We start from the raw sequence: 26949 nt of genomic DNA, 5'->3' as shown, positions 1-26949 counted from the left end.
TTTTTTCGTGTGTGTCAATTGGCAAAATTTTTTGAAACAAAACAACAATTTATTGAAACAAAAAAAAAACAATTAAAAAAGAGAAGATCAAGGAATTTTTAAAATATAACTTAGGGAATATTTCATATGTCAAAAGGCAATGATTTTTCAAACTTCACTATCAATACTAGAAAGCCACAGAAGTGGCAAAGGAAAAAACAGCGTCTCATTTGCACAAATATACAGAACAAAATTATTGAATATTGACCTTCTTGTTTCCCAAAAAAGCTGGTCAATTTTATCGTTAGATACCCGCTTTCTTCACCCATTTGAAGGAAAAATCTCAATATATCCTAAAAATGTAAACCAAACCTTTTGCAAATTTCAATGAACAAAAAGTGAAGTAGATGAATTTGACAAGAGTAGTTTAAAAAATATCATGTAATTTAGTTAAATAAAATTGTGACGTCGTTATAATACACAAGAAATGTGTATTATAAAAAATATGGTGCCTCGGACTTTTTTCAGTGTTTTAAATCGAATATTATTTATTTAAAGAATGATTACTTTATCGATTAGTGAATGAATCGATTATTTTTTTCTCCTAATTTTTTTCCAGTGTTGTTTTTATTTTCTAAGTACACGGGTATGCGGTCGGTTAAATTGTTATTATTTTTTATTTCAATACGCAAATACAATAGAAAACCATAAGACTGGTTAAATTCGGAGTGCAAGTGCAGCAACCACAGTGAGATAACAAGGCAATAAGCTGAAATATATTAGAAAAAAGTGAAATAAAGAGCAGAAGAAAGAAGAAGCATTGCGAGTGACAAGTGGCACTGGGGGAGGTTGAAATATTTGTTAATAGCATTACAAAAGCAACTGCAACGAAGTCTCAACTACGGCAACAGCAGCTGGTTTCAGTAACAACAAACAACATCAGACCAGTTAGGTCCATCAATTGCGGAAGCTGTCGCAGTCTCATCGTGTTTCCTTTCGGAGTGCTAAAAATAAACGTAAACCACCTACACATACGCACGCCAGCAGCATCAAGAGGGTGGGAAAGGGATAGCGATTGTGGGGCAACACACACAAATACGCACACATCCAAGCAGCAAAATTTGGCAACGAAACAGCAGAAGGCAGGGAAATCTGTTCACTGTGTTGCCCCGCTGCCACCACTCCCGCAACAGTGATAGGCGATGCAAAGGATAATGCAAAAATGAAAATTCATAAAAGCATTTTAAGGAATTTCTGTAAGTTCCGCCCCTTGGTGGCCCCATGTCTGTTCTGACTAAGCCGAGTGAGCTAAATTTAGTAACGCATCGGCTGAAAATAAGAATTGGAGCACCCTGCCACAAACAATTGCCGGTTGTACGTTGCCCGTTGCTTGAAACGAAACTTTTTTGTCAGTTTGCCAGCAATAAGTGAAAAAGATTCGAAATAAAATGTTCAAGAAAGAGAATCGATGAGGAGATAAAAAGGGATCGAATCAGTTCTATTCAAACTGTTGCGCTAAAGTGAATCAGAAATGGCTAATCAATAAACCAAATCATCACTTTGTATATACGAAGAGTGTATAAGGGCACAAACACACACTTGCACACACACAGGCAAACTATGTACCAAAATCAATAAAATCATCCCGAAAATCCCCTTTTGACCACATTGTAAACTGCAAATTTAGTCAGCACAATATTTTCAGTCATTTTATTTGTCAATCAGCAGTTTTGTTCGTATTTGTGTGTACACACACAAGTGAGTGTGCGGAGGGCGCTTATTAAAAATTTAATTTGGAAAACACACACACACACCCATGTGTGTGTCTGCCTGTATCTGCTGATGGGCAGCTAATTAATACTAATTCGCAATGAGATGGAGCAAACGACAATGACCTTTTGATACCCTTATTTATCTGGGAGTCGTAAACGAAATTGAACAAACAAATCTAGGAGCTAAATATTCAAATATATGTACATATGTACATACCGATATCATTACCGGGGACCCTTAAATATTTTTCAAAACAATTGCATTTGCTCGAAATCCAGTTCCAAATTCAGGCGAAATTATCTTAATATCTACTTCTGTCAACAATAAAACTAATTTTCATTATTTTATGAATTTTTGGATATTAGGAAACGTAGGCGTAGGTTTGAAGGATAAAGCCGCATTTAGAATCATATGCAAGCCTTTCTGGTAGTCGACTTTGATATGCTCTATATCAAAAAACTATCAGATAAATGTGAAACAATTTTTTGAATAAATTTGTAATTTAAGTCATCTATTATCTTCAATTAACTTTAAGTTAAAAGCCTTAGAAAATGAGGTTTACAAAAAAATGATCTGAAAGAACTATTAAAATTAATTCAAAAATTTGTAAAAAAAAAAAAAAAAAAAAGGAAAATTAGAAACAAATGTTTTGACCTTAGAAACCGATTACATGTGATTCTATCTGTGGATCGGATCTATGAATTTAAATATTCTCATGATTTTGTTAAAGAAATGTACAAACTAGATATTAATCGAGAAATAACAAAAGGAACTTTTTTAGACTTTAATAGTGTATTTTCAAAGTAAACCTGAGGGTTGGAGCTAACTTCGACCGCGACAAAGTTTGTATACCCTTGCAAGTTTTTTGTTTTTTCCTTTCCTATAGCCGTCATTAAGAACGGCCTACAATCTTAGCATAGCAACTAACCAAGTTTTCGATTAAAGTCTCTGTTGTCCACCAATCGTTCCTATGGGATCTAAATAATATAGTCAATAAAAGTACGAACACCCGAACCGGGATTTGGACTCTTAAAACTTATCTAAAATGTACAAAAAAATTAATTTACCATAAATAGTTTTTCATCATAAACTTGATTTGACATTTTGTTAAGAAAGTTGTAATTTCAAATATACAATTTGATTTTTAGGTTAGGATTAGAATGGATTAGGTCTAAAAGACGCTCGAGCACGTTCTATGCAAATGCTCAACTTTAGCAAAGACATTTTCTTATTCTTAATAAATATTTGTTTAGTTTGTAAAACTTTGAACTCTCACCTAATTTAATTTTTGACGTTAGGCCTTATCTCTATTTATTAACATGACAAAGGAGCGTATAATCTGACTGCATCGTTCACACTTGCAATAGCTTCAAGCCGATTTTATCACTCTTCCCTAGGATTTATTTCAACTTCTGCTTTCGTTGTTATTGGCAACTGAGTGCCGGCTGGGCTAGATGAGTTTAAGTAGGTCCCTATCGTCGTTGAGGAGTCCCACTGAGCGTGTCGCTAATAAGCTTTTGCCAGCCACCCGTAAATAATTTGCGTGCACTGTACAAATGATTTACGAAGTAGTTGAAGGAAGTAAATTGCCCCATTCCTAACACTCCCCTACTTCAGTCGCTATAAGATTTAGCCATTGAATTATGAAAGGTACGAAAGGTTCTCTCACCTGCAAAACAAGTTAATAAGTGCAACCTGAATTGTTGGAAAGTCTTCAGTTTCAATAGAGAATCAAATTCAGACTACACCACTTCTGACAAATATTTGTTGTACAAATAATTTTTAATTGATGCATTCTCCTAAGCCCAGTAGAGTGGTTCGAAACTAAAACTTGTAGAAATATAACTGTTGTAATTGTTTGCATTGCATTCTAATTATCAACTAAAAATGTATTCTTATGTATGATCTTTACCTTGCCGTGTACCTTGAATTTCCCAATGCCAAGGAACTGACAACGTCATAAATTCTTGACCACCACTGAACAGATTGTAATCGTAACTATCCAGTAATAATTGTTTTAATAACAAAATTCACTAATATATGTAAGTATTTCATCGACGATCTGAGGTTTTTAGCTGAAAATTTTAGAGAAAGCTGCTCGTCAATACATATGTAAACTCCAGCCAACTTTTTAATAAATTCGACTAAATTCAAGGTGCAGGGTAGAACAAGGTCGGTATTTCATGTTACATCTTTCATGTATGTGTGTGTGTGTGGGTGTGTGAGAGTTGTGTTGACTTAGCTTGGCTTGCTTTTCGCTTGATTATCTGCGTTTTTGTTGTTGTCGCTTTTGCACCTTTTCTTTTTGCTTTGCTTTTGGGTGCTGATTTGTCGCTCGTTCGTTTTCATTCGCTCCCACTCGTTTGTTCGCCTAGTCGAGAAAGAGAAATGAGTCATTCCTCAAGGTTATTCAACGTTGATTTTGCTTTTTGTTCAGTTTGTTTGTGTCTTAAGGCCAATGCACGATCTTTGACTTTTATCTGTTTTTGTGATAACAGCCAAAGGGGTGCTGGTGCTGGTGTTGAGGCTGGGGGAAGGGAGCGAGACAACGAAGCAGATATTAAATAAAAAGCTGATAAGCATACATACATATGTATATGTGTGTGTGTTTGTATATGGAGTTGGCACCGTGTTGGCTTCCGGCACTTGAAGCATTTGTAAGATTTCTCATTTGGCCAGTTAGGTTGCGATTCCGAATGTTGGATAGACTGGCAGAGAAAGAGAGAGAGAGACAGAGAGAGAACGAAAGCAAGCGACACTGGGAAATCAGATTGTGAAAATTTGCGGAATTTCTCTCTCTCTATCTCTCTGGCCAGAGCTGAGCATCTGTTAATGTAATCAAACGCTTCCGTTTCCTGCCAAGCTCAAACTCTTTTCTGCCTTTTCGCTAGAAAAGACATTTTCATGCAGTTTAGAATTTTTCATGAATTTGGCCATACTTAAATGGATCGCTTGGCGAAAGCAGCTCAGCAGATAAATAAATGTAGAGTTTTTTCAATCTTGTTAAAGTATTTATACGTAGCCGGAACCGGCAACCATTGTTGTTGAGATAGGTACAGTATAAACTGGATTATATTCCCACAGCTACTCCCTCTATTTCTTATTCCATTCTTTCCTCCTTCATTTCTTCCGAAATTCTCTTGAATTTTGCATTTTTGCAATTCAACGACAGAGGGGAGAAAGAGAGTGTGAGATGGGCGAAGAAACAAGGGTTAGGCGGAACAGGGCTGGGACAGTTTTTTTTATTTTTAGTCCAATCGACGTTGAATTTTTCTCATTCTTGGTTTATTCTGTCAATCTCTGGGTGTAAATAATTAAAAAATGCCACAAAGTTAACTTTTGAATTTAGTTCACAATTGGATTTGCCCGAATTACTACAACAGTTGTAATCCGTATGTATTCATTGGGAATTCATCTATCTGTCGAGCTCATCGAAGGTTTTTCTGACATTTTCAATTTTTTTTAGTTTTTCTCTAATTAATTGACTGTTAGAATGCTTTTGCGGTTTGGCTAAGGGGCAATGGAATGAGTGGGGGAATGGTGTACAGCTGACAGTTAATTAAGTAATTATAAATACAATTCTGCGTAGCTACATACATATGTAAAAACCAAACGGCCACAAACCGAACTAGTTCCAGATAAGTCAACTTAATACGCTTTCAAAGTTACTAAACTCCAACATATTAGTTTCCCAATTAATTATGATTCAGAGCCCACAACCGGGCACTCTCCATTACTATATAGTATTATCGAGGATGTCAAAGAAATTCCAAAGGTGTTTGTGGGGTTTCGCACTTCTGCGGTCTTTTCGTATTGTTACAAATTAATTTTAAAACCAGTGGGCCAGTGCTAACTTCAACCGCGTCAAAGTTTGTATACCCTTTCAACTTTTTTGGTAACTCTTTGCTTACAATCTTAGCATAGGAAATAACAAATATAACCAATAATCCGAGATATACAACGCCTGCAGTATATACAAGCCTACATGCAAAATTTTGCGTTGTTCCAGATGGACGGACGGACATGGCTAAATGAACTCGTCTCGTCATGCTGATCAAGAATATATATATACTTTATATGGTCGGAAATGCTTCCTTTTATGCGTTGCACACTTCTGACCAAAATGAATATACTCTTAATTCAAGGGTTTAAAAAGTCATTCGGAATCATTCCAAATACATTTAAAAGAACAAGCGGGGAGTCCCCCAGTTATTATTTACATATGTTTTATCGACTACTGGTGCTATACGACGTTGATGATTGATAAATGAAATTCCATCTCGAAGCTATTTTAGTTCTAATATTTAACAATCGTTAAAGTGTCGCACTGGCGTCCATAATTGGGGCACGGTATACTAAAGTCGGTAATTGTTACTAAGCTAAATCTAATCACATATACATACATATTATTGTTGTGTCAGTTGTTGTCCGGTTGATAAGTGGGCTTTTGCGAAGCAATATCGATGACACGAAACCCGCTAGAATTTCATTGTTTGCTTGGTATCAGTCCAGTATTTGTTCCTATGTTTGTATGTGCATATGTATATGTACATATGTACATACATACATATGTAGTTATTACACATACTAAGCTAGATATTACTTATGCGAACACGCTGATGAAGGGGTAAGGGGCCCATGACGCATATGCCTTGGATATAAAGTTGTGCGCGGCGGTCGATGGTGATTCATGTCAAGCAAATGCAGCAGCAACCCATTAGGGATGTCTCAGTTCCTTGTGGCCCTCCTCCTATTCTTGGTGAAAATCAATAGCTAAGATTCAAGGTCTAAGGATAAGTGAAAATAAAAAAAAAAGGAAAAAGAATGTATCTCATTGTAGCCGACGTGTTGTGGAACTTTTTCAACAAGTTTTCATATTTCGTTTTTCTTCTCTTATTGCAGGAGAGTACGGCTCATTGAATGCGAGTCCTTGACCCCAAAGCATTATGTCGGACTTTGTTCCCCGCGAAATCTTGCCCGATCTGTGGGCGGAGATATTGCGTTACCATTGGTCGTACCTTGAAACGGAGGAAAGTATCAAAAAATTGGAGGAGCGTAAAAAGTTGGAAGGCTGCCTCAAGGAATTTCTCTGTGTGGTGCCGCATGATCGCAAGTTCTTCCTACCAGAGACGGAGCAGGTGTTGCGGAAGACGGTGCGAGAATTACCAAGTTTTACAGCCCAAAATGCAATAGTGGGCTTTGAGGCCATCAGTCAGTATGCCAATAATTTGTTCACGAAACCCTGGCGCAAGGAGTTCCGGGTACTGAGGGTAAGAGCCGGATACATAACTCTTTTCAAAAGGTTCCTTTTTCAGCGTGTTACTTTTATTACCATTTTAGACCTACTCCGGCTACTATCAGCATGAGGTGCAGTCCAATCTAGTGGATGCTGAAAAGCTCTTACTTGCCATGGGCTATCGAAAGACCGCGGAGGATACCTTTGTCCTTGATGGTCCAATTTGTCCGGATCAAGTCACTAATGTCTCTAGAGATGCCATGGCCGCCTATGTGGAATGTCAGATTATGAAGACGATCTATGCTGGACTAACCGCAGCTGGATTTACCTGCAGTTGGCAGGATATTCTCCATTATCGCGAACGGCATGTCGGAGGCACCACACAAACAATTAAGGAGATGGCCTATCGACTGAGCGAGAAGAGGCGTAAACCCGTTGAGAACACCTACAGCAACGTGGGAGCAGCGGGACCGCCAAGTAAGGGGTCAACTGCTGCCTGTGCCGTTCACGGAAATCCCAGTTGTGTTTACCATCCCAATAACCCGCCTATGAATCTCAAGTCCAAAGAGGCGGGTAAATTTCTACCGCCATATCCCGCTCCACCGACATCACAGTCGTCGAGCACCTTGATGACGCACTCCCGCAGTCTCGAGCACTATCAAGAGCCACATGCCGTACTGCCACATCGACACTCGTTCGAGCAGCATCAGCAGTGTCACCATCCTCACTCTCATCCTCATGTTTATGAGACGCCATACGATTGCCTGGACGGATTAAGCCTTAGCAGTAGTGCCTCATATGCGGCTGTGGCTGGTGCCTACAATGCTCCCGGGAATCGTTACCCTCTGCCATACAACATCTCCAGCCACCTACAAAACGCTCAATATGGCCCGCCCTCCGATGGCTATGGCACGATGGAGCAAAATATGTATGCCACCATTGAGAAACCAGGGTCAGGTTCAGCGGCATCACAAACTCCAATGCACAGCTGTGGCTATCACCAGTCAGCGCCCCCGGCAGCGACCGCAGCTGCCCTGGCTGCTATGCAGCATCGCCAGAGCACTTATCCGCCGGATCATCATCTTATCGATTTCGATGAGCGTGCCCAACTGACGCAGCATGACTTTGGGGCACACGAGTACGACCCGCGAATGTATCAGGCGGCGGCTCCACGGGGGTCCGGTCAAATTAGATCAAAAATGAATGCTATGTATGCTCAACCCCGGGACTTAATGGCCTATGCAGGCTACGATCTGCCTACCACAATACCTCAGCCGCAGACTTCACGATCCACCGCGGCACAGGACACGTATGTCTATGCTCGTCCTATGCCCAAAAGCAGCCGCATGCGATCTCTGGCCGAGGCAGGCGGCAGCAATCCGACTGACAAGCATAAACATGCTGAGCTGATGCCACAAGTAAGTGTACCAAATGAATATTTACAAAGAGAAGCAAATTTTAAATTCTTGGCTTGTGTTTTTCTTTAGGACCCTATGGACAATAATCGAAAATTGCACAAGGAATTGAAGGAGCGGCAAAGTGGAACAGCTACCGCGGATAGCCGACATCGTAGGGTACCAGTTGATGAGCAAGATATACCCACAACCGTATTGGATATGTCGGGATATGAATCCGCTAGCCTGGATGGATTCACAACTCTGGGCAGCACTTCGCCTCCTCTGATGCCTAAAGTTCAGGAGGGTGTGGGCAGCTTTGAGTCCTGGAATTATGTATTTAAGAACCTGGAACGATCTGGGTATTCAAAAGACCTGGGCGACCGAGAAGATCTGTTAATGCAGAGTCTTGACTTGGACTCGCTGACCTTGAACAATGGTGTGGCTAGTCCGGGGGACAAACGACGTGATGTATCGACGGCCAAACCGTCCACAACACGAGCCACAGCCGGTCCCCACACCAATCCTGACAAAGCAAAGTCTGCGTCCTCAACGCACCAGAGCAGACGTGAGCCCAGCTGCGTCGTTCAGGCTGCAGCTCCTACACCCGCACCCAACAGCAGCAGTGCCGGCTTGAAGAAAATGAAATCCGCTCTGAAAACAGCTACGATAGACAATAGGGCCACAGGGTCGCGCAATAAAACTGGCGCTATAGCCAAACACCCGCCTCCTGTGTCCACTCAACTGATTGTGACTAGCCCCAATGAATGGAGTTGCCGCTTCTGCACGTTCCTCAATCCAAACACGAAGCGCATCTGTGAAATGTGCTGCCGCAGCAAGGACTTCAATCTAGAAGCAGCTTCCACAGCGGCTGCGACAGCATCAGCATCCAATGTGTCACACGCATCCTCCACATGCGTTTAAGATCATGGTCGAACATCGTTATCATCACAATCATAATCGTCATCATCAAGCATCATTATCAACTGTTCTTTTCACCCTGAAAGTGATATAAGCAGTATAGAGAAATGGATATAAATTTATAATGCATAAAAAATTATTATACTTATACATATATATTTTTGTACGAAATCCGAAAACTGTTTAGCCTCCGTGTATGAGGTCTAGTCTGGTATAGTTTAGGGCCTTCTTCTTGTAAATACATATTACTTAGTTCCCTCCCACCCCCTCCCCTTAGTACCACCTCCATTGGCACAATGCATAGGTACATACATATGTAGAATACATGCTTTAATTAGTTCTAGTTCGTTTTCCCCTCTCCTTCTCCTTCTCCTCCCCCCCACCCCCACCCCTTTCAAATTGGATAAGGACATTTCTGTTTCAATTTATGTGCCTCCCCGCTCTACCTTTATATTTATAATCAACCAATCTGTGTGTGAGCAATTGAGCAAGAGAAAGGTAGAAAGCAAACTTTCAGCATTGTAAATTTCTGGTAAAATAAAAAGAAATTAAAACTGATAATTATATACGATAAACAAATATACATAGTTACCATTTACAAGACAAATGTATATTCGGAATGAGAAAGTATATTTATATCGCGCGTATCTACATACACACACATTTATATATACATACACACATATATAAATATATATATTTTATACTAGTTTAATATTAAATACCAAACCAGCAAATGTACCGAAATTTTCATCAAAAACAAAACAAATCCATACCTAACTCCACTGTATAATCCAGAAATTTAACTTGAGAGACCGAGCTAAGCGTAAATACGATTACTTACCCACATAAAAATGAACAACAGTTAATATAAAGAACAAGAGAACAGGTTGTTAACTTAAATCAATTTCTAATTGCAATTCAAGTTTTGTTATTGCTACGTATACATTTGCTGTTCCCTGCCCCGATGCGCCGACTTTTTCCGAATAGACTACTGAAGAAGATGCAGTCCCTTGTTTGATCTACCCACCATGCCGCACCGCACAGTGTCCCACAAGTGATTTGTTTGTTAGAATTGTTACAATTAAAACTAAGTGCGAAATGTTAAACGAACCCTAAATAAAAACAAAAACACAAATATTTTTATAAACACATAAGAAGGGGGAAAAATATGTAATAAAACCATGTACCTTTTGTTTAAAATCTAAAACAAACACACCCGCATCAAAAATTATTTCCGACTTTGAATTCTGTTTCTTGTTAATATGCTGTACCCAAAATGCCTTTTGTAAATAAATTTATTTAAGCAGTTATTGATCAGTTCAAACCAAATAACTAACAAGAAATAATCATAAACAATCATGAAGAACGAGTTAGACAAGGAACCCCTTAAACAATTAACACAAAACCCAAAAGAAATCTTATCCAAAATAAATTAACGAAAACTACAAGAAATTTCATAACATTATATTGCATGCTCTTAAAAGAGTTTATAGGCAAACTTCCCTAAAAACAAAAGTAAAAACACAATCCCTAAAGAGTAAAAAAAGGAATACACAAAACAATAAACTTTGATAAACAAATTCAAATCCGGATGTACACTTCGGTTAACCGAACTTTTGTATACCCTTGCGATGCCTTTTCAGTTTATAGACATGGTTTCGTTTAGTCCGATTCTTCCGATCTTAATCTCAGATTGCAAATCCTACTAATTAACATAGTATATACGACTATCTAAATATAGTTCGCTGATCAATATTGAATAATTACCTAACATAAGCAGGGGTATATTGCAAAACCGTGATCATCACACTTTTGAACTCTTCAAATAAAAATGAGAAAACTTGACATTAATAAAACAAATTTTGTGTTGTGTTTTATACTTAAAATATACTTTATTTGCTGTTTTAAAATATTGATTTTCAATTTATTTATTACCACGAAATTTCCAGTTAAAGTGGTGAATATGCGTCTGCTGCTCCTGCTGATGACGCCCATCTCGATTTGGTCAGTTGATGCCTACAATTATTGCCACAATGAGAGCCACGTTTGCAACGCGGCTCAAATGAAACATTTCATGTGCCAATTGGACAGCGAGCTGCAGCCCCTAGATGGATCGGTCCTCTACAAGGAGACCATCCCAGACACATTGGGTCTACAGAATATCATTTTGAGTATGCTGAACTCTTGTCGCAGTCGACTGGCAAGTGGAAATCTGATGACTGCTTCAAATGTGACTTTTCCCAGCGCTAGTCGAATGCGGGAAATTATCTGGGACGAGGAACTGGCCTACATGGCACGGACTCATGCAGCCACTGTGTCTTTTAGGCACTCTGAGTGCCGATCTACCCAGCGGTTTCCCATGGCTGGGGAATGCATGGGCATGGTTGGATCGAGCAATACAACCCACAGCGTAAAGAATCTACTGGAACTGACGCTAATGCCCATGTTCGATGAGTATATGGAAGTGGAAGATCCCGTTGAACTGATCCAATCGTTCAATCCACTCGAGTGAGTGATTTGCCAAGGTCCTCGCTAGACCTCAGCCTCATCGTTATGTACTTACTTCCATTTCAGGCACTTCGATGCGGCTCACTTTACGGTACTCGCTAGCGACCGCGTGTCTCGTGTGGGATGCGGCATTGCTGTAGCCTCGAATTGTGACCGTGGCGAGCAGGTGGGCGGGCTCTGTCACTTCATTACCTGTCATTTTGATTTTACCAATGTGGCGGAATCTTTTGTCTATGAGAGCGGCGAGCCGGCCAGTAAGTGCAGCGTTTGGAGTTCAAGCCCTAGTTTAAAGCATTCCGACCTTTGTGCTAACTCCGGAAAAATATTTCCTATGAACCATGGCGATAATGTTCTTAAGAATAAAGCTCTTGTTTTAAGTGTTTAATATTGTATTTTTACATTCTTTTGTATTGTAAGTACCCAAATGAAAAGCGCAGGGCTTGAATTCTGTACTAGTTTCTAGTTTATACTTTTACATTTCTCTCGAGGATATATGTATGTATATATTCATGATCAATTTGTACAATTTCCACAATTGTGTGCCCCTCAAGTGCGTGTACTTTGGGCTACCCTCTGTGCATAATATCGTTTCACTAATAACATCTAACAGCTAACAGACTTGACTTAGGCATTATATTTTGTATATCCTTTCGATTCGATTCTATTTCGAGTTCGATCAATGCTAATTGTAAGACAAATATGCTATAATTAGTTAATTGTGAGTTTATTTGTTTCGTTTTCGAATGAAACCCGCTTTTGTTTTGTTTTCTTTAAAGAGTAACTTACAATTTGTTTGCTTCAGCTGGGGACTCCCTAGTTCTGAGTATCAAAATGATAAACCAAAACGATTCTCAAAATGCTGAACTTCTCTCCGAACTATTATGACTATTATTATTACGTTAATACACTATTGAATTGATTATGGTAGTTTAGTAATTGGTTTCTTTTCCTAGGGCACGGGAATGCCACTCTTCAAATATACATACATGCGTTTCCTTTTCCTTCTGTAACCTTCTTTAAGAAAATGTAGAAAAATACATACAAATGTTTCAGAGCAAAAGTGTTTTAAGAAAAATCCATTGTGTGTGTCTGTGTCACAACTGATTTATGTACTCTTCTTCATACTCTAGAGTGATGATTAGATTTTGATTAGAAACAAAATGGTTTTTGCTTTTGTTAGGTGGGCTATTACCTCGTACACACCAATCACAAAATCAATCAATTCGTTCTCCTATATTCAATCTCGAAAAATTACCAAAAAACTAGACCTTACTCTATACAATCGGAATGTATGTACCTACATACATATATAGACTGTGGATTGTAGATTGAAAGATATACATACATATGTACTTTTAGAGCCTTTTCGAAGGCTACTTAATCTCATTGGTATCTCTTCTGCCTTACAACTATTTCGAATTCTACGCTAAGCCGTGCAAATTTTATAATTGTTCTGGTGCAAACATTCAGTGCTAAATTACATCGGTTTTTGTTAACACAATACAAATATGTATGTACGCGAGTCCCTTGTATACAGGGTGCTATATCTCATCAGTATAGGTAAATACACTTATCGTAGACATTGTTCAGCAATCTCTTTACAATATGTTGCAGCCGGATCCGTGCATCACCTCACTTATAAACATGGGTGTGCCAGCCCCAAGGCCGCCATCGGTTTTCTGATGCTCGTTCTGGAAGATGGAGAAAAACACATGCGAAGATCATGGGTTTAGTATGAAATCGGGAAAGTCGATAGATTTACTGATATTCTCACATCATCATAATCGCAATCAAAATAGTGACTCTGACATTCCATGCAGCGGCAACTCTCCGACATTTTACAGGTGATTCCCCACTGTTTGGCGAGATCCTTGTAGATCTCCTTGCTGGTCTTATTGCTCATCATCTCTGGAGATTGCAATAGATTGCTGTGGCAAGTTGCCTGCTGCTGCTGTTGTTGATGCTTCCGTCCGAGTCCAGATGCCGTTCCTTGTGCACAACAAGCCTCCTGACAGACTTGCCCACTGCTGGACGCCCCTTTCGCACTGGCAGCTGCAAGATGTGGGAAGTGAAATGTCACAATCTAATAGCATGTAAATGGAAGCTTCTTGCTTATAAACCTACCCTCACTGTAGTTGCCGTAGTTGCCTCGATTCAGGAGTGGATCATAAAAACTTTGACGTGCTGCGTGGCTGCTGGTGCTGGCTCCCCCTCCTTCTTCCCCGTTAACCGCCGATTCGTTTTCCCCGTTGTCGTTCGTATTGCATCCATCCTCGCCACCACATTGGGTACACTGGGCATCGGTGCACTGGCCGTCTCCAGTTTCGCCAAAGCCCTTATCGTCGCACCCCGAGGTAGCCGCTGCCATTTCCGTCTCCAGGAGGAACTCGCTCACACTTAGAGTATTGTCCACCTCCTGGCAATCGTAATCGTCGTTGTCGCTGTGCAGTTCGAGTTCAGTTACTCCTTCAATGATCTGCTGCTGCTCTCCCTCGTTATTATTATTATTGTGGAGGCTGTTGTTGTTGCTGGCAATCAGATGGCCACTGCCACAATTGCCATAATTCTGGTTGATGTTCTGTTGACAATCGGGATCGTTGCATATGCTACTATCGCTGCTACCGCCGCCGGCGCCGCCAACGGAGCCCAAATGTTGCTCCAAGGCAGCACTCAACTGAGCGGCACTATGTCGAGAACTGTTTGCCGAACTCCGTCGACTGTTCTGATTGGGTGTGGCGGCACTGTCCGTGGACAGTTGCCGCTGATGCTGGGACAATCGCGTGTTCTGAATCGATGAAAGTCAAAGATGCAAATGAAATATAAGATTTAACAAAGATTTAATAAATATGAGCGGATTTACTTTAAAATAAAGAATCGAATTAACCAGCATTAGTCTAGACACTTAGGCCCCTCTTAATTCCTAATAAGTGTTTCTTTGTATCTGTCCTAAGACAAGACATAAAATTAAACATTTATTACATGTATTAACGTGGTTTCAATGAGAATTGGTCTCTTTTGTTAGAACTAATAAGTTCTAATTTCATGATTTCAGGAAATAATATTTTAATAAATCTACACCCATGGATATTGCCGACAGGGATTCTAGTAATAGTAATGCCGAAGTGCCACGTGTTGCAACTGACGCTACAATTAACACGGTAGCTGATACAGTACCTGGAATGCCGAAACTATTGATGGGAGTGCCACATAAAAAACACATTTTTGTTTTGAAACTTCGACCTTATGCTACATCGGATGATGCAATGGCCCACATTTGGGCTACTCTGAATGTCTCCAAGATATCTTTAGAAAAGGATTACTTCACATATCATTCATTTCCATCTATTCCCACTCCTTCCTTATCTATTTCTTCTTCTTCTCTTTTAAAAAACTAACAACTTCAATCTCTGTCGGCTATCAGAATGTCAGAGGCCTTAATACTGAACTTTCTAAGCTCTTTGATGATGGTCTGTCCTTTGATTTTGATCTAATTGTCTTTACTGAGACTTGGTTAAAACCTGACGTTTTTGACGCCACAGGAATAGTGAGGAACTTTATCTACAAGTTGTTGGATCTTAAGGTAATTAATGATAACTATGAAATACAACAGCAGGGGGGTTTTCTGAAAATTTCTTTCTCTTGGTGTCAGGGGTGCGTATACGTGATATGTTTTTGTCGACTTACCTCTTCTAGCACATGCTCGTAGGAGGGGGGTGGAGTGGTGGGTAAGTTAGCGGTATCCGTATCCGTTGGCGATTCGTTGATGCACGGTGTCCGACTCTGATTGATGTAGCCTACGAAGATTGTAAACACAATTTAAATTGATGGAAAATCTGTTTTTTTTTGGCTAATTTATGTTTTTTGTTTAGTATTGGATCTTATTTATTATCTGAAGAGTACATAGAATCACGGACATGCAATTAAGAGGCAATTTAAATAGGAAAGTCAAACAACTATTTGAGTGTGGGGTGAAAGAGAAGGAGGAGGAGGAAAAGGACGCGGAGCAGGGTGGCAATATAATGAACTACGGGCTCCTACACAGGCACACCATATAGTAGTAAATAGTAAGCAGTCAGGCGGTTAACGTTACTAATTGGAGGAGATGACAATAAAACGTGAGGGAGAGGTAATGGGTGGGGAGATTTTGTGGTTCCTTGTTCCTTACCACCTCCTCCAAGAATCAGGCAACACATTGTGCAACCAGGCAGTCAAGTGTGTGCGCTTATAAATGTTTATATACACATTTGTATGTATCTTAGTATATGTGGGGATGTGTGTGTGTGCGATGGGTGTGTTTTAGCCTATTCTTACCCAAACGCAAACTGTTGCTATTCAATACGGAGGACGAAGATGTTTTGTTTGGAGGCAGCAGCAACTTCCGTTCACTGCTCATCGAACCAAGACTGCTGCAATCTGCTGAATCAAGAGTAGAGCTGCTGCTGGCTGCCGCCTGATGATGCTGTTGTTGTTGTTGTTGCTGCTGCTGTTCCTGGTGTTGGTGTTGCTGTTGTTGCTCCTGTTGCTGTTGTGCACCTAGAAGGGCTTCATTCACCTGCGGATCCGGATCATGTTCTTGGGAAGTGCTTCGAGAGCTGCCCATGCGGAATTTGAGTTTGAATGGCGCCATGATGATGTTTCACTTCGTTGGCTTTTAACTAGAAATCTGCAATTGTTTTTTCAGGATGTGGCTGGCTAATTAGCGTTGCAGCTGCAGTTGCTGTTGCTGTTGCTGCTGTTGCTGAAGCAGTTGTTCTTGGTTTTGGTATTGTTTTTAGTTTTGTGGGTGTCTTGTTAATTTTAATGAGCATTGGGCATTATTCTTGTTCTTGTTGCTCTCGTTCTGAATTCACAACATAGATTTATGGCATTGAAACATAGAGACAGAGATAGTTAAACAGAGAAAGAAATAGAGAGAGAGAGAGACAGATAGATAGAATATGCTTAGATATGTAAAGATAGTAGGAGAAATAAAACTTAGACATAGTTTCACAATATTAAGACTTTTCGAGTTTACAGTGGAAGTGTGGCACAATTAATTCGGTGTTTGTTTTTGATTAAAAGTATTTGTATTCTCTTTTAATTTTTGTTTAATCTTGGTTGTTTATGGCATGCATTTGTCTCGAAATTGGTGGGAATTGTTTTTCAATTTACCTGTCAATGGGGTCTTCTCCCAGTTGGGATCTGTAAAGAAAGTGGAAATTTAAGAAAATTTATAATGCATGTTGCTTGTTTCAGTCAACCAATAGACAATAATTTGGTTCTCCAGGGTGATGATTGATGTGTTTCAAGTGCAGATTGACGGGAACATGCACACTCCCCGTGAGACATGGGCAGGGAGAGGTAAACTGGGTGAGCGGGAGAATGTGCAGGGGGGTGAATGGATGGATAGACACGTGTATCACTGAGGCCACGGCCACATCCGGAGTCACAGTCAGAGCCGGAACCTCACGTTGCCCATTACAAACGACACGTGGCAGTAGCGGCAGCAGTAGGAAGATTATTAATTGACTGCGTTTGCCTCTATGCTCTGATTTTTAAGCCCCAGCGCCAACCAGCTTCAGATGAGTAGCCTCAGACCCTAATAGGGCTACGTCTAGTTGTGAGCGCGCGACAAGTTGTTGAGAGAATTTGGCACACACCCGTACACCCACTCCGCTCACACACTCACACGAGTGTGTGGGCACACACAACTCCTTGACACAGCCGCACCGCAGTGTTCGTCACCATCTGCTGGTCCTTCTCTTGCTAATTGTTATGCAGATTACACAAAGGATCCAAGCGTGAGCCTGCTTTCCTTTTGGCCGCATTTCGTACTATTATTATGCTTATTTTCCTTCACACGAAAATTCTCATTACCGTTTTCATGAGGCCTTGCCTCCTAGTCCATTCCCCAAACTGTTTGCCACCGGCCTCCCAACTGCTCCACGGGTTGCCGCCTGCGATGTATGCACTATCTGTTCCCCCACACGAATACATACATAAAGAAGTGTGTGTGTATGTACCTACCTAAATTAAGTTAGTCATTATATTCAGGATACGTACTAGATGTACGCTGCTTGGCTAGTTATTGGGTTCAAAATAAATTAGCAAATTCCAAACTATAAAAACGAAATTCACTGTGAAACTTGGAAAACGGTTTAAGATGAATTTTCACCATTTTCTTGAATGGTGGCTCACTTGGGAGTTTCTCACACATATGCATCCTGTTGTGTATATTGTGAGTCCTTTCTATATTCATAGAGATCCCGAAAAGCTGTTATTGACTATTGAGTCTTCATTTGTTATAATTTTAGTGGGGCATATAACTAATGTTTGTCTCAATTTTTATTTGGTGTTAGTCTGATTTGGCGGAGGTCCTTACAGTTTGGCAATATTCAACTTTCCAAGGCTATGGCTGTGTGTGTGTGTGGCAATCCTTTTGCACTTTTGCACACAATAAATTCTAATTGGTATTTACTCAGACCGTAAATAAATAGATTAGCGTAGTCGCATTCACTTAACACATTGTTACACATTGTCACACATCCCCCGACGTTGGTCTTTCCTTTGATTGCAGGCAAGAAAACAAAAGAAAAGGATGGTGAAATCAAAGTTTAACTTCCAGTTCCCACTTTTGTACATAATACAGTATGTGTGTATGTATGTATGTAGGTATGCGTCTCTAGGTAGATGGCATCGAGTGCGTAAGTATGTTTCGGAGAAGATTGCCAATGGCAAATAACAATTTTCTATAGACCCACGCAGAAAACTGGCGGTGGTGTCATCATGCAATCGCTTTACGTACCCCTGCGTGGGCTAGGGCAGAGTTCCTCTGAGTTCTTTTTGTTTGATTACTTGAGTAGTGGGAGGCAGAGGAACCACTCGGCAGCGGCGATGACTTGAATATTGTATGGTAAACCGAAATAAACGCCAGCGGTGACAATCAGTCAGGCCACGTCCTTGAGTTTGCATAACTATAGCAGCAACAGTTGGGCCACACACCCACACACAAGGCCGTACGATTATACATTCTTCATGAGTGCCCCAAGTAACTTAGACCTTAACCGAAATCTTTTTACTTGATGAATAAAAACAATTTGACATTGTCATTAATTTCTCAGCAGTCAAGCGCCAACTGGAAATGGACAGCGTTTTTTTAATCTCTGCATCTAACAAAGGGGTAAAACGAAATTAAACCAGTCAGCCCGGAGTAGCAATCAAAATTTTATCCTAGAATATTATGGTGGAAGAGCGTTCGCAGTTGGACTCGATGTTATAGTTATTTATAGTGTATTTTCTACCCAGGGCCATGTCAAAAGCAAAATGCATTTTATGGTACCAACCGATGAGAGAATACATTCCCACGTATATACATAGTTATAAATAAATTGAATTGCATTACAATTGTCGCGAACAGATGAGAAAATGAACGAGAAAACAAAAACTATTCCCCATTCCAAAAGTGTTCTACTTGCACTTGACAGTCTCAAGGTTATTGCTGGGCCGGATTCTTGACAGTTTCTATATATTTACATTTAAGATATATAAATAAGCATAAAGTCAGAAACAGTTTTTACTGTCCTGTCAAACGGAATCCATGACGGTTTAGATCCCTAATAAACGATATGAAGTCGGGTAGAATTTGAATATGTAGAAATAAATTTTCACTTAATTTAATTTGCAAAAATCATCCTTTGGATATTTTGTTTTGATTTTGGTCTTGATAGTAAAGCTTCAATAACTCTCAGCTTCTCTTTTTGTCGATCGGTGCTAAACTCCAAATGGAAAACAAAATATTCAATATCTTTGTATGTATATATAGGTGATAGAAAGGATTTCTTTCAAATGGATTAAGTACTAAAAATAAAAAGGGCATTTAAAAACCATATTTGTTTTTGAGATGTGTGCACTAAAATTGAAAGACACCTTAAAAATTGTGCCCCCAATTAAGACAAATGGAAATCGGTATCTTTTACGACTGTTCATATTCATAAAATTTACGTTCCTGCCAATATGGCTAAAAAGTCGTGTATCTCTCTTGCAAAAAGAAAAAGGAAAACAATATTTGTACATATACATATGTATGTATATGTAAGTACTTAAGTCAAGACCTTTGTATCAACTGTTGAAATGGATACAGACCTGATGAGCATTTTAGGGAAATGAATAGCATATAAAGGATTGTCAGGACAATTACACAAATTGGAAATTAATTGGTTGCTCGCTGCCAATAGTCTAAACGCAATTAGAGTGACCAATGGGAAAGGTTAAAGTCAAGTAAATAAACACACGAACAAGTGTCAGCTGATAGAATGGTAAAGGAAAACGCACAAAACGTGGCAGGTCGATGACGGGAGCTTGGGATGAGGGAGGAGTGGAGAGCGGGAATTGAGGGTTGGGCACCCACACCGCCTGCTGGGGTCAACATTGAGTTATCAAATGGCGCAATGATGATGGAATGTTTGCGACTTGGGTTTGGGCAGGCTATGGCATCATCATCATCATCATCATCATCATCATCATCATCATAATCATCTTTATCATCGTCATCATCCTCATCGTCGTCATCATCAGCATAGCATACGGTTAAATAGAAAGGACACATATCACATCAAAATGAAATGAATGCGTCGTAGATAATGCAACCACCTCGTCCCCACCCAAGCACCAATCTGTGGAAAACTGATACCTAATAGAGTAAACAGCCTGGCGCTTCAGGCGTGGGGTTGTGTAATTGGGTGTGAGGGCGTGGGGAATTTCGGAAAGTAAGGTGGCCATGAATCAGACAGCTCCAACATCGGTGCTTCTTTCTTTGTCCACAACTCTCTATTGAAGGCGGCACGAAAAATCGAAAACACATGACACAACCTTGGAGTGCAGCTCGAACCTGTATTCAGCTAACTAAAACTAAGATCCTACGGTCATTCTGGATAATGACTGTTGCACTTACCTCTGTTTAATTGTAGCCAATATCAGGAGCACACATTCTTATCAATTTAATTTCCACAAACTTGGCCAATTTTTTTTTTAAATTTATCTCATTTTTTCGGACATCAGTTCTGTCTTCTGTCTTTGGTAACTATCGCCACTTACTCGGTGGTCTATCTGTCACAGACTGTGAAAAGTTGGTCTTCGCCGTGAGCTTTTATTATCCTGCCGCAGCTTTCTGCATGGGGGAGGCAAAAGCTTGTCCGAAACCAAAGGTCAGCGCCTGCGCTGCAGTTCTTTCCGGCTTTTCTGTTTCATTGTTTTGCTTCGTTTTTCTAGATTGTTTTGCTTTTTCCATCCAGTCCGTGATTTATATATAATTTATTTAAAATTTAGAACGAGTCATATTATATCAAGGACAGATCGATTTAGGCCGCATTTCCAAAGTCATTATCAAATAATGTGAAACATGGACAGTCCTGAAAACTTTATACTTGAATTTTTTTTATTATTCTTCGTTTTTTCATCCATATAATGCTTATTAAATAAAGTATTTATTTTAATTGAACGTTCCATTAGATTTATCAAAGAATAAATTTTTTGAAATGCTCCCGCCAAAATGAATGACTGGACCTTAGGACTTCCGGCTCAGACCTTAGGACTTTTTACTCATATTAATATTTTTGGTATTTATGCTAGTATATTTTGAATAGGATGCATTTTGCAACACTAACTGCTGATATTCCATATTTTGAACACTTGAAGCACTGAATTTGTTGCAGATAAGTAAACATTTGCTAGAAATTTATTTAAAATTTGTTAAAAATGTACCAGCCGCCACTGCCACCACCACCCAGTCAACCCCCCACCCCCGCCACCACCACCACCGCCCTTGCTAACGGCAGAAACTCGAGAGGCGACTCTAAGGCCGCCGGAAGCAGAGCCGAGTTCAATTTCAGCGCCAACTTTTAACTATAATACACCGCCGCCATATCAAAATGATGCTTATGTGCAAAATTCAAGCTCATCAGGTTACTATAAATATGGTGCTGATGGCCCCGCCCCGTCTGCAACAGGCTATGATAACTATCAGCAAGGAGGAGCTCCCTACTCATATGATACCTACCAGTACCAGGAGCCATTGTCGTCCTCATATGGTAAGGAGCCAGTTTCTACGTATGACCATTATGGCCAAGTCCCTTATTCGACCTACGATTGCTACAAGTACCAGGAACGTTATTCGTCTTATGCACCCAGTCACCGACCACCAAATCCCCGTCAGTCGTCTTATAGTCAAAACTATAATCATTATTCTGCTTACAACTACAGCCCTCGCTATGAGCAGCGTCATCCTAACAGTGGAGGTTACTATCAGCCGCGACAGAATCGTTCTCAGAATTATCTAAATAGAAGTGGTCAGGATTATGTTCCCCGCAGCTATCGGGAGAGAAGTGAACCAACTGAGAAAAGCAAGCCAAAAGTGGAAACTGAACGCGATCGCCTGCTGCGCCAATGGTGCTCCAATTACTGTGAAAAGCCAGAAGACTACATAAAAAAAATGACTGCTCTTAGCGAAGCTGAGGCTCCAGCCGAATCCTGGGTACGTTCCTCGCCCGCTGAGCTTTATTACGAACGCACCAAAAACGAGAACGAAGTCAAAGGAAAAGTTCGCCTCCAAAAGCTGTGCGCCCTTTTTGACGAGGAACTACTGCAACGTGCAGATCGAGTTCGGCAAACTCTGCCTGTGTATGTGCCGCCACCAAGGAAGGCCAGACGTCGAGTGTGTAACCATAAACACAAGTCAGAGGCCTGCTCCTCCTCTTCCTCCGATGATGATTCGGATGAGGACGCCTTTAAGATTGAGCAGGACTGTTGTATGGAGGAATTGTCGCGCAAAGTGCAACATCCACAGCGTGTTCACGCCGATTTGTGGCACAACGATCCCGGCGAAATGAATGATGGTCCATTGTGTCGATGCTCAGCAAAATCACGACGCATAGGGATTCGACATGGCATCTATCCAGGAGAGACGGGCTATAGATTATGCGATAAAGATACCAACAACGCTGGTCACCTGTACCACTATCGCATCACTATCTCTCCACCGACGAATTTCCTGACCAAAACGCCGACAATTATTAAGCATGATGAACACGAATTTTTATTCGAGGGCTTCTCCTTGCTTTCACATGTCCGTCTCACTGATCTTCCCGTGTGCAAAGTGATCCGTTTCAATATTGAGTACACTATTGAGTATGACGAGGAGAAGATGCCAGAGAACTTCACCATCCATGAGCTGGATTTGTTCTGTATGTCGATGAATTTTTTACCCAAAATATTAGAGTACTAATTATAAAACCTTTCATTGCTTCTACCAGTTAAATATTTGTTTCACGAGCTTCTGGAACTAGTGGATTTTGATCTCTTACCTTGTGGAGCTTCTAACAGTGAGCAGTCTTGTCCTGCTTTTCATTTCTTGCCGCGTTTTGTCCGTGAACTCCCAGATAATGGCAAGGAGGTTTTGGCCATGTGCGAGGTGCTTAAGTATCTGTTGGACAACTCCGCCGAACTGGTGGAACGCCAACAGCTACTGCATTTAAACCAAATCAGCCAGCACGAGTGGCAGAATTATGTAGACATCATCAAAGGAATGCTAGTCACCAAACCCGGCCATAAGCCATGCTCTTTGCGTGTGGACCAGCTGGATCGCAATAATTCCGATTTACCCGAGTGTTCGGATCGCGAGACGGGCATTTCGCATCCGGCGATTGTCCATTTTGGAATCCGCCCACCACAGTTAAGCTATGCCGGAAATCCCGAATATCAAAAAGCATGGAGGGAATATGTAAAGTTCCGCCATCTAATGGCTAACATGTCGAAACCATCGTTTAAGGATAAGCGCAAGCTGGAGGATAAGGAACAACGTCTACAAGAAATGCGCACACAGGGCAGGATGAAGCGTAACATCACGGTAGCTATTAGCTCTGAGGGATTTTTCCGCACTGGCATTATGTGTGATATTGTCCAACATGCTATGTTGATTCCCGTACTGACGGGTCATTTGCGCTTCCACAAGTCCCTGGATCTGCTGGAGGAAAGCATTGGCTACCACTTTAAAAACCGCTATCTACTGCAGCTGGCCCTAACACATCCCTCGTACAAGGAAAACTATGGCACTAATCCAGATCATGCCCGAAATTCGTTAACCAACTGTGGTATTCGACAGCCTGAGTACGGAGATCGAAAGATCCATTACATGAACACAAGAAAGCGCGGTATAAACACTTTGGTCAGCATTATGTCCAGATTCGGAAAGGACCACGAAACGGTGTCCAATATAACGCACAACGAGCGCCTGGAATTCCTTGGCGATGCTGTAGTAGAATTTCTCAGTTCTATCCACTTATTCTTCATGTTCCCTGAACTAGAAGAAGGTGGATTGGCCACTTATCGAGCAGCCATAGTGCAGAATCAGCATTTAGCTCTGCTGGCCAAAAAATTGCAGCTGGAAGAGTTTATGTTGTATGCCCATGGCTCTGATTTGTGTCACGAATTGGAACTACGACATGCAATGGCAAATTGCTTTGAGGCTTTAATGGGAGCACTACTCCTGGATGGTGGAATCAAGGTGGCTGATGAAGTTTTTACTGATGCCCTATTCCGGCAGGAAGAGAAGCTTCTAAACATCTGGAAGAATTTACCCGAGCATCCGTTACAAGAGCAAGAACCATTGGGCGACCGCAGTTGCATCGACTCCTATCGTGTGTTGAAAGAGCTGACCAAATTTGAAGATTCTGTGGGCATCAAGTTTAAGCACATCCGCTTGCTGGCCCGAGCATTTACAGATCGTTCCATAGGGTTCACCCATCTTACTTTGGGCTCTAATCAGCGACTAGAGTTCTTGGGCGACACAGTATTGCAATTGATATGTTCGGAATATTTGTATCGTCACTTTCCAGAACATCATGAGGGTCACTTGTCGCTACTTCGGTCTTCACTGGTCAATAACCGTACTCAAGCTGTGGTCTGCGACGACTTGGGTATGCCCAAATATGCTGTTTATGCCAATCCCAAGGCCGATCTCAAGACCAAGGATCGTGCTGATCTCTTAGAAGCCTTTTTGGGCTCTTTATATGTGGATAAGGGTCTCCTTTACTGCGAACAGTTCTGCCATGTCTGCCTGTTTCCACGCCTGCAGCTGTTTATCATGAACCAGGATTGGAACGACCCCAAATCAAAGTTACAGCAATGTTGTCTCACATTACGTACAATGGACGGTGGGGAGCCCGACATACCCTATTACAAGGTGGTGGAAGCCAGTGGTCCCACCAATACTCGAGTCTACAAGGTGGCCGTTTATTTTCGCTCTAAACGCTTGGCCACATCCAGTGGTTCATCCATTCAGCAGGCGGAGATGAATGCTGCTAAGCAGGCTCTGGAAAACTCTCGAGATCTTTTTCCTCAGTTGGATCATCAGAAGCGAGTGATTGCGAAGAGCATTAAAAAGCAAACCGGCAGTGAAATGGACCAAGATGGTTCCGTGGCGGATAAACAGCTAGATGACAAGGCCAAACGACCTAAATATTCGGCTCCACTCGAAGCCGAGTCTCATTTGCCTAAACAATATCGCATGCATGAGAACATCTCCAGTGATGAGCTTCCCGAGGATGACGAATACGACAATGCCGGTGTCAAGAGTCCATTGCCAACGGCTGCTCGGAAATGTAACAGTTCAAGCAGTAGCAGTTCCAGTAGTGAAAGCGATGCCTCCGATTCCCGTAGCACTAAGCGTCGCCATCGTCGCCTACGGCAGACATCTGATGCTTCATCTCTATCTTCCCCCTTTTCAAATATATAATTGTGCATTAATATTAATTACTAGTGACGGAGTATTAATTTTTTATCAATTCTTAACCTAAATTTGCCTATCAATTCAATTAAGTTGAAAGTTAATTTTATTCAAAGACATTAAAGGGACTCTGTTGTTTGTCCAAATAAAATGTTAACTACATAATCAATTATCTTGATCATATGGCCAATATCAACATTGCGTTGCAATTTTATGACAACACCTCCACAGGCATCTTATATAACTTCTGTCAGTATGAAGTACATACATATATTCTTCTTTATTGACAGACTTCAGCTTAGTCTAAATTACCATCTTTCATATTTTTTTTGCTTTACAAAAAACTTATTAAGACATGAGAGATTGACTGTGAGTACAAGGCACATGTACAGCAGGTGTAATGGTACGACTATTTTTGCTTAATACATTTTTTGGTTCACGAAATGTACTGAGTATGTCACAGATCCGTATTCTTCGGCGAGCTTTTTTCATAAGTTAGCTGGTTGACCTTATTTAAATTCTTGAATATTGCTTTAAAAATTATAAATTTTCAATTCACCCCAAAGTAAAATACAATTAGTTTAATTATTTTTATTAATATGAGAATTATTTAGTATCTATTCCGTTGGTAGAAAAACAGAATAAAGATACATCCATAAGTATGTATGATATTGCGACTTTGTTTGTTTTTGGTTTGAATAATACGTTCAATGTTTGTTGCCTTTTTTTCTCCAGTCAGATCCTTCGAGCTTTATAGCGTCGATTTTTTTGATAATGCTTTCGCGATAAAAGTGTTCGTCAGTTCTTTTCATCTATATTTGGATATTGGTCTCCTCAATTACAACTGTGACTTGATCATTGAAAACGGTGGACAAGGATAACAATAGTTTAACTACATACATAAATAAACCGTACTCGAAACTTTATTATCCTTATCCCACAAGATTCAGTACTGGTTTCTTCAGTTTTTAAATATATATCGATTTGCTTAGGACCTGTTATTGGGTCGCCACTACCGAAATCAAAAATCATCAAATAAATTATTATTAAATGTTCGTTCAAATTGCTGTTGTGGCGCGAATATTGGATACAAGCGTTCGCCAAAGGATTGATTTATATTTAGTTGGGCAGCCAATTTGATTTTCTTTCTACTTTCATTGTGCTGATTTCGGGTAGAGTCTAATGTAAAATCAATCAATTCTGAATTGATTGGTATCCCTTCACCCAAAAAACGTAAACGGTACTCGGGATTTTTGAAAAGTAACCAAAAAACAATTTTTCTTCATAGTCTCTTAATTTAAAGTTCCGTCTAGCTTACAGATGATCATATCCCTTTTTTATACTGATTAATTTTATAACTTAAACCAGAGGACCGGGGC

At 40.4% G+C, this 26949-nt stretch overlaps 4 protein-coding genes across 8 annotated transcripts; 3 read left to right on the top strand and 1 right to left on the bottom strand.

Annotated features, from left to right (window-relative positions):
* Positions 1-606: 606 nt before the first annotated feature.
* tamo (PUB and ZnF_RBZ domain-containing protein tamozhennic) lies at positions 607-9882 on the top strand. Of its 4 annotated transcripts, none has more exons than XM_068288164.1 (4): positions 607-1235; positions 6655-7022; positions 7093-8406; positions 8476-9882. In XM_068288164.1, exons 2-4 carry the CDS (start codon positions 6699-6701, stop codon positions 9304-9306), a joined length of 2469 nt encoding a protein of 822 aa, XP_068144265.1. In that variant the 5' UTR covers positions 607-1235; positions 6655-6698; the 3' UTR covers positions 9307-9882. The 4 variants fall into 4 exon arrangements, with proteins under 4 accessions (XP_068144265.1, XP_068144268.1, XP_068144267.1 ...); XM_068288167.1 differs by having other exon boundaries at positions 626-740; XM_068288166.1 differs by lacking the exon at positions 607-1235 and adding an exon at positions 4268-4409.
* A 1048-nt stretch (positions 9883-10930) lies between these two features.
* LOC137575576 (venom allergen-1-like) lies at positions 10931-12201 on the top strand. Its single transcript, XM_068288174.1, has 2 exons — positions 10931-11814; positions 11881-12201. Exons 1-2 carry the CDS (start codon positions 11138-11140, stop codon positions 12197-12199), a joined length of 996 nt encoding a protein of 331 aa, XP_068144275.1. The 5' UTR covers positions 10931-11137; the 3' UTR covers positions 12200-12201.
* LOC137575574 (probable serine/threonine-protein kinase vps15) lies at positions 12183-20897 on the bottom strand. Of its 2 annotated transcripts, none has more exons than XM_068288171.1 (7): positions 20744-20897; positions 16966-16995; positions 16126-16654; positions 15499-15608; positions 13939-14599; positions 13589-13866; positions 12183-13505 (listed from the first exon to the last, which is right to left on the bottom strand). In XM_068288171.1, exons 3-7 carry the CDS (start codon positions 16439-16441, stop codon positions 13413-13415), a joined length of 1458 nt encoding a protein of 485 aa, XP_068144272.1. In that variant the 5' UTR covers positions 16442-16654; positions 16966-16995; positions 20744-20897; the 3' UTR covers positions 12183-13412. The 2 variants fall into 2 exon arrangements, with proteins under 2 accessions (XP_068144272.1, XP_068144273.1); XM_068288172.1 differs by having other exon boundaries at positions 16126-16477.
* Positions 20898-21546: 649 nt separating this feature from the next.
* drosha (ribonuclease 3 drosha) lies at positions 21547-25739 on the top strand. Its single transcript, XM_068288000.1, is given in 3 exon segments — positions 21547-21573; positions 21575-23030; positions 23100-25739. Coding segments are annotated over 3 exon segments (3963 nt in total). The 3' UTR covers positions 25580-25739.
* The last annotated feature ends 1210 nt before the right edge of the window (positions 25740-26949 follow it).

The sequence above is a fragment of the Drosophila tropicalis genome, unplaced genomic scaffold, assembly GCF_018151085.1.
Source record: "Drosophila tropicalis isolate 14030-0801.00 unplaced genomic scaffold, ASM1815108v1 contig_573, whole genome shotgun sequence".
In the NCBI taxonomy this organism is placed as follows: Eukaryota; Metazoa; Arthropoda; class Insecta; order Diptera; family Drosophilidae; genus Drosophila; species Drosophila tropicalis.
The sequence above is the reverse complement of the archived record's forward strand: the minus strand, read 5'-3'. Positions and strand labels throughout refer to the sequence as shown.

What these genes read in the sequence shown, in the direction of transcription:
- LOC137575576 (XM_068288174.1), top strand. Translation starts at nt 11,138, where the DNA reads ATGAGAAAACTTGACATTAATAAAACAAATTTTGTGTTGTGTTTTATA. An exon ending in CAATCGTTCAATCCACTCGA is followed by an intron (nt 11,815 to 11,880) that starts GTGAGTGATTTG and finishes CTTCCATTTCAG; the next exon opens with GCACTTCGATGCGGCTCACT.
- tamo (XM_068288164.1), top strand. Translation starts at nt 6,699, where the DNA reads ATGTCGGACTTTGTTCCCCGCGAAATCTTGCCCGATCTGTGGGCGGAG. An exon ending in AGGAGTTCCGGGTACTGAGG is followed by an intron (nt 7,023 to 7,092) that starts GTAAGAGCCGGA and finishes TTACCATTTTAG; the next exon opens with ACCTACTCCGGCTACTATCA. An exon ending in ATGCTGAGCTGATGCCACAA is followed by an intron (nt 8,407 to 8,475) that starts GTAAGTGTACCA and finishes GTTTTTCTTTAG; the next exon opens with GACCCTATGGACAATAATCG.
- LOC137575574 (XM_068288171.1), bottom strand. Translation starts at nt 16,441, where the DNA reads ATGGCGCCATTCAAACTCAAATTCCGCATGGGCAGCTCTCGAAGCACT. An exon ending in CTACGGCAACTACAGTGAGG is followed by an intron (nt 13,867 to 13,938) that starts GTAGGTTTATAA and finishes CACATCTTGCAG; the next exon opens with CTGCCAGTGCGAAAGGGGCG. An exon ending in TTGATTGCGATTATGATGAT is followed by an intron (nt 13,506 to 13,588) that starts GTGAGAATATCA and finishes TCCATCTTCCAG; the next exon opens with AACGAGCATCAGAAAACCGA.